General features: G+C 49.4%; 1 protein-coding gene across 1 annotated transcript in view; it reads left to right on the top strand.

The window, feature by feature from the left end:
- tank (TRAF family member-associated NFKB activator) overlaps positions 1–5,054 on the top strand; it is a 5,906-nt gene extending 852 nt beyond the window's left edge. The window contains 9 exon segments of the mRNA XM_060040480.1: positions 1,051–1,192; positions 1,900–2,008; positions 2,097–2,224; positions 2,748–3,012; positions 4,063–4,100; positions 4,102–4,338; positions 4,340–4,378; positions 4,380–4,605; positions 4,885–5,054. Coding sequence (XP_059896463.1) covers positions 1,091–1,192; positions 1,900–2,008; positions 2,097–2,224; positions 2,748–3,012; positions 4,063–4,100; positions 4,102–4,338; positions 4,340–4,378; positions 4,380–4,605; positions 4,885–5,054 — 1,314 coding nt within the window. The 5' untranslated portion in view covers positions 1,051–1,090.
- The last annotated feature ends 2,446 nt before the right edge of the window (positions 5,055–7,500 follow it).

The following is a 7,500-nucleotide window of genomic DNA, read 5'->3' as shown; positions in this document are numbered from 1 at the left end:
GTTCCCTTGACTTTACGATGAAGCAAAACTTATTGCGATGTTTATTGACTTTAATAGGTCAATCAAGATATTCTGTTTATTAAATTAATATACATGACAATAATGTTATAACAATAACGAACAATGAAAGAACGTTTCTCTGAATTTGTACATACTACACCCAGTCAAACTACACCCAGTCAAAACTACACCCAGTCAAACTACACCCCAGTCAAACTACACCCAGTAAAACTGCACCCAGTCAAACTACACCCAGTCAAACTACACCCAGTCAAACTACACCCCAGTCAAACTACACCCAGTCAAACTACACCCAGTCAAACTACACCCCAGTCAAACTACACCCAGTCAAACTACACCCAGTCAAACTACACCCCAGTCAAACTACACCCCAGTCAAACTACACCCAGTCAAACTACACCCAGTAAAACTACACCCAGTCAAACTACACCCAGTCAAACTACACCCAGTCAAACTGCATGTTTAGTATACTCAATCCCCAACATGTGTGTTCAGTAATACCATGAAGTATCATCCTAATTCAATGGTCTTCCTGGGATATTGTGTCACTCATTATTAAAAAGTATCTGCATGCTCTCCATTTGGAGTCAGGGATGTTTCCATTTTAGATAATGTTACATACAGAAAAACAGACGTCGCCATTTTATGCACACACACACACACACACACACACACACACACACACACACACACACACACACACACACACACACACACACACACACACACACACACACACACACACACACACACACACACACACACACACACACACACACACACACCTACATTCCCCAGATCTGATCCTAGATCTGATTTTGAACATCAACCTGTGTGTGTTCGAATGCTCACCGGTGTGTGTGTGTGTGTGTGTGTGTGTGTGCGTATGTGTGTATTTGTGTGTGTGTGCTGACCTGTCCCCTGTGTGTGTGTGTGTGTGTGTGTGTGTGTGTGTGTGTGTGTGTGTGTGTGTGTGTGTGTGTGTGTGTGTGTGTGTGTGTGTGTGTGTGTGTGTGTGTGTGTGTGTAGGACTGATGTCCCCCGCCTCAGGGATGGTGGAGCAGCAGACATGGAGAGGAGCAGCATGGGAGAGCAGGTGAACAAGGCCTTCGAGGTCTACCGCCAGGCCTCCCTGGAGAAGGACCTGGCCAAGAAGGAGCTGGAGACGATGGTAACTAGAGAGGGGGTGGAGCCATGGGGACAGCCAATCAAATGCTTTGGGTGATGGAGACAGCCAATCACATGCTCTGGGCGATGGAGACAGCCAATCACATGCTCTGGGAGATGGAGACAGCCAATCACATGTGTTGTCTTTTACCTTATTCACTTCAGGAGTTCTTTCCCCAAATGTGAACGTGAAGTTTCACTCCTCTGATTAATTACTGATCAATGACCAATGGAGAGAAGGGTTGTATTAACAGAGCCCCCCCCAGACAGAGTACTACGTGGTATTAACAGAGCCCCCCCCCCCCCAGACAGAGTACTACGTGGTATTAACAGAGCCCCCCCCCCCCAGACAGAGTACTACGTGGTATTAACAGAGCCCCCCCCCCCAGACAGAGTACTACGTGGTATTAACAGAGCCCCCCCCCCCCCAGACAGAGTACTACGTGGTATTAACAGAGCCCCCCCCAGACAGAGTGCTACGTGGTATTAACAGAGCCCCGCCCCCCCAGACAGAGTACTACGTGGTATTAACAGAGCCCCCCCCCCCCCAGACAGAGTACTACGTGATATTAACAGAGCCCCCCCCCCCCAGACAGAGTACTACGTGGTATTAACAGAGCCCCCCCCAGACAGAGTGCTACGTGGTATTAACAGAGCCCCCCCCCCCAGACAGAGTACTACGTGGTATTAACAGAGCCCCCCCCCCCCCAGACAGAGTACTACGTCCGCTACACCCAGGAGCTGCAGCAGCAGATCGAGGACCAGCGGCAGCTCATCTCCAGGCTGGAGGCCCAGCTGTCCTCAGCCAATCAGCCGCCAGGTCAGTGGGAGCACGACCTCCGTCTGACGGTGGGCGTGGGGGGGGTCGGCATGCGTCTCATCCTCCTGGGGCCGTCTGTGTTCCGCAGGAGAGAGCAGATCAAAGGCCAGACGACGAGAAGCCAGGGCCCGGGAGGAGGGGCCAGCAGGGCCCGAGGGGGCGGAGCTCAGCGTCCACCGCCCCGACCGAACCGCCGACCTCAGGAAGACACAGCTGGTAGGGCAACGTAGCAGGCCACGCTAACGTAGCAGGCCACGCTAAAGACACCGGCTTGGTCCAATGTAGCAGGTCACGCTAACGAAGCCCGCCACGCTAAGACACTGGCTAGGTCCAACGTAGCAGGCCACGCTAATGTAGCAGGCCACGCTAATGTAGCAGGCCACGCTAACCTAGCAGGACACGCTAAAGACATTCTATAGACACCGACTAGGTCCAACGTAGCAGGCCACGCTAACGTAGCAGGCCACGCTAACGTAGCAGGCCACGCTAACGTAGCAGGACACACTAAAGGTACGCTAAAGACACCGGCTAGGTCCAACGTAGCAGGCCACGCTCACATAGCAGGACACGCCAAAGACACGCTAAAGACAAGCTAACGTAGCAGGACAAGTTAACCTAGCAGGAAACGCTAACGCAGCATGACACGCTAATGTAGCAGGCACCAAACGTATTTGTCGAAAAACAACAACATTTCAACCGTTCAGTGCCGTCCTCTAATGTTCTTTGTCCTTGTCTTCAGAAGGAGAATGCCGACAGGGCACTGGCTGCCTCTCCTTGGCCCGCGCTGAAGAGCCCCCCGGACAGGTATCTGGCTCCCCTGGGGTACCGGGAACCTCTTGGTTCTCGCTCAGCAGAGCCGCTGACCTCAGACTGTGGTTTGTCCTGCAGCCAGAGCATGCTGGAAGTATTCGAAGCCATTCAAGGGAGATTCCAGCAGATCCAGATCCTAACGCGACGGCAGAAGGACCACCTGAGGCGGTTCCAGGGGGGAGACCTGTCCAGCGGTAATTCAGCCTCAGGCCTGGACCTGTTTAATACCTTCTGCGCTGTTCTCCAGAACAATTACAGAGCAACACGTCGCCAACGACAACAGCCTCGCGCTTCATTGATATGCATATTACATATTAGATAGATGAGTCCGTAGTGTAACAAGTCCGTACTGTAATTAGTCTGTACTGTAATGAATCTGTACTCTAATGAGTCAGTACTTTAACAAGTCTGTACTGTAACGAGTCCCTATTGTAATTAGTCTTAACTGTAGCGAGTCCTACTGTAATTACGCCATACCGTAACGAGTCTGTACTGTAATTAGTCCATACCGTAACAAGTCCGTAATGTAATTAGTCCATAGTGTAACGGGTCTGTACTGTAACGTGTACATACTGTAATACTGTAACGTGTACATACTGTAATTCGTTTTAACTGTAACGAGTCTGTACTGTAATTACTCCATACTGTAACGAGTCTGTACTGTAATTATTCTGTACCATAACGAGTACGTACTGTAATTAGTCTGTACTGTAATTAGTCTGTACTGTAATTAGTCCGTACTGTAAGGAGTCCGTACTGTAATTAGTCTGTACTGTAAGGAGTCCGTACTGTAAGGAGTCCGTACAGTAAGGAGTCACGCGCTGTAAGGAGTCCGTACTGTAATGAGTCAGCGCTGTAAGGAGTCAGTACTGTAAGGAGTCCGTACAGTAAGGAGTCAGTACAGTAAGGAGTCAGTACAGTAAGGAGTCCGTACAGTAAGGAGTCCGTACAGTAAGGAGTCAGTACAGTAAGGAGTCAGCGCTGTAAGGAGTCCGTACAGTAAGGAGTCAGTACAGTAAGGAGTCAGTACAGTAAGGAGTCAGTACTGTAAGGAGTCCGTACAGTAAGGAGTCAGTACTGTAAGGAGTCAGTACAGTAAGGAGTCAGCGCTGTAAGGAGTCCGTACAGTAAGGAGTCCGTACAGTAAGGAGTCAGCGCTGTAAGGAGTCAGTACAGTAAGGAGTCCGTACAGTAAGGAGTCAGTACTGTAATCGAACGTGTTTGTTGTCGTTCTGCCGTCACAGACCAGCAGTTCTCCATGCCCATCCAGTGCACTGACGGCAACGGCCGAGCGGACCGAGGGGCCCGGCCCCCCCCGCTCCGAGGGCCAACAGGGCCACGCCCGGGGCCATGCCCGGGGGCACGCCCGGGGGCAACGCCCAGGGCCACGCCCAGGGCCACGCCCGGGGCCACGCCCGGGTGCATGCCCGGGGCCCCTCCTGTGGGGGGCGACGCCCCCACAGACGGCCACGGCGCTGGCGTCCCGCGGTGCCGGCCCCCAGGACCAGGGCCTTGGGGGGGCGGGACCTGGGGGACTCTCTGGCCCGACTCAGCGTGAAGTTTCCCGCCGGCGTTGGACTGCGAGTACGACTTCCTGAACAGCGCCCCGGAGAGACCCCTGCGGTGCGGCCAGCCCCCCCTCCCCGTGATGGAGGAGCCCCCCCTGGGGGGGCAGCCCGGGCCCTTTGGCCTCCCCCCAGGGCCCCCCTCCCCGACGGAGGAGGGCGGACCCCAACAGGTGAGAGGGGCGGGGCTTCAGGGGAGCAACAGCGTCAGGGCCTCATTGAGTCACTTCCTGTCTGTCGTCTGAGTCGTTGATCAGCGCGTCAGACGATGACGGTTAGAGGCCCCTCAGGCGCCCCCTGCTGGTGGAACATGGGTTCTCACCCTGAGGCTGACGAGCAGATAGGAAGCTCACAGTGGGGCCTACAGCGCCCCCTGGGGGTGACTGAAGTCAATCATCTGAACGCATAATCTCAGGCCTTAATGAGCCTCCCTTCACTGCTCCCTAACGTCTCCCTGTTGTGACCTCTCCACAGCCACTCTGTGGTCCCGTCCTTCGTGAGCTGGAGCGGGGGGGCCGCTGAGCGGGGGGCCCGGGAGCGGGGGGGCCCGGGAGCGCGATGGCGGCGGCGGCGGCAGCCCTCAGTGCGCGTTCTGCCAGGCCACCGTCCCACAGGACCGCATGAACAACCACCTCTACCTCCACTTCTCCCACAAGAACAGCAACAAGTGACCCGGAGGAGGGGGGGGGGGGGGGGGGGGGGGGGAGAGAGGAGGAGAGGAGAGGGGGAGGAGGGGGGGAGAGGAGGAGGAGAGGGAGGGGGAGTGGCGAGGAGAGGAGAGGAGGGAGAGGAGGAGGGGGGGAGGAGGAGAGGAGAGGGGGAGGGAGAGGGGAGAGGGGAAGAGGAGGAGGAGGGGGAGAGGAGGAGGAAGAGGAGGAGGAGGGCGAGGAGAAGTGGGGGGGAGAGGGGGAGAGGGGGGGAGAGGAGAAGATGAGGAGGAGGGGGAGGAGAGGAGAGGGGGAGAGAAGGAGGAGGGGGAGGGAAAGGAGAGGGGGAGAGAAGAGGGGGAGAGAGGGGAGGCTGATGAACGCTACTCTCTTTCCTCCCTCACTTCATTCCACTGATAGTGGAATTGTTTTTATTTGTATTGTTTTTATTATTTGTAAGTCGTTTGCCTTTCGCAGATCAGACTTCAGTTTGGAAGCTTTAGTTCTGAAACTAGAGAAGCACAAATACACAACGGCTCAGGCAGCATGAGTCAGGATACAACGACAGGACCAGGTGGGTCATAAACTCGTCATTACCACAGGTTTTTGAAGATCATTTATGTCATATGCAGACTAAGTCCCCTCGTTAATTGATGTCTATGCAGACTCCTCGTTAATTGTTGTCTACAGACTCCTCGTTAATTGATGTCTATGCAGACTCCTCGTTAATTGATGCATGCAGACTAAGTGACGTTTGGTTCTCATTAATTGGGACAAATGACGTCAAGACAGTTTGATGTCGAGAGACTTTTGCTTTGGGATTCTTCTTCGTTATTAAAAATGACTCTTTAGGTTCATGTGCTGAAATGTCCAGAGTTGAGCTTGCCTAATAAATGTACGTTTTGATAATACCATTTATATATTTATTTTATTTTTTAATAAATGTGAATATGATCATAACTTTTCAACGAATGTCAACTTATACAAAAACATGGGCTTTTAAATGTGTTGGCCTGATCATTACTTTGGAAAACCTTTTCAAGATCTTCGATCCATCTTTTTCTGACGGCTCGTTCTCCTCAGTATATATCAAATCCATCTGCGCCTTCTGATGATGATGTGAGCTCAGCGCTGCGGGTCGGCCCCATGGCTCTCACGCTAAACGCAATTTAGAGAGAAACGCTCGTCGCCGCAATGTAATGTTCTTCTTACGGAATATTTCCTTTGCCAAATTAAATTTGTTTTAACTCCCTTAACACAAAGGTGGGAAAAAACCTGAAAAGTTGTAGATAAATGTTACAACAAAAATACAATGTAAGATGAACACCCACTCGTGCACAATAACCAGTAGGTTTCGACATTATTGATTATTATTATATAGCATATTTAAAATTCTAATCTACAATATAATAATAATATTATATATATATAATATTATCGATTATATTACATTATTATTACATAGCATTGCGTAGGCCTATATATTATGCCATATAATATCAGTTCAGCCCCCGTGATCAGCAGGTGGGAATGTTGAGACGCTGTTCTGATAACATTAATGTTTAGTGATTTCAATCGTTTTTCATGTTAACACAATATTTTTCATTAACGGACCACCAACAAGTCCATTCATTGAGAGCTAATGGGCCAGACGCTGTAGGCCTATTGTAGCCTATCATTGTTATCATTATTATGATTTTTTTTTTTTCCCAACAGAAGCAACAGCTTTTGACTTCTGATATATTTATTCACAGCTTTGCAAACAATCGCGAGGACTGCGCTGTGAGATGTAGTGATGTGTTGGGAGCGCAGGACGAAGTGTATTCAACACACCCGGGGCAGCGAGACCCGGGGCAGTTAGGCCCGGGGCCGCCGCGCAACGCGGTCCGCCCCGGTGTGAAGAGAAGACTCACACCACCTCCAATATACATTTCATATCGATGTTCCTTTACTGAAACGGAATTGAATGGATCGTTTTTCTTATCGTATTTTAAAAACAACTCAATATTGACAGCAGAACATTTTGGAATTGAGTACGCTATTACATTTTTTTCAATGTGTTCCTTTATAAGGAACACATTGTTTCACTAAGTTCCCTTTTAACATAATCACAATACACTTCCTCATCCAAAAAAATAAAAATGGAACACAACACAACGCTATGAGACATCAATGTGATTATGTAGGCTACACGACACATAATCTATTCTGAATTATTAGCAAAAACAAATGATCATAAATACATATTTATGTATATATTTATTATATATATATATATATATATATATATATATATATATATATTATAGATATATATATATATATATATATATACGTGTATATATATATATATATATATACATAGAGAGAGAGAGGAATATATATACAGTATATATATATATATATTATATATTATATATATATATATATATATATATATATATATATATATATATATATATCATCCATG

Source organism: Gadus macrocephalus, chromosome 20 (assembly GCF_031168955.1).
Source record: "Gadus macrocephalus chromosome 20, ASM3116895v1".
NCBI classification, from domain to species: domain Eukaryota; kingdom Metazoa; phylum Chordata; class Actinopteri; order Gadiformes; family Gadidae; genus Gadus; species Gadus macrocephalus.
Note: the sequence above shows the minus strand (reverse complement) of the source record. Positions and strands in the feature narration are given on the sequence as shown.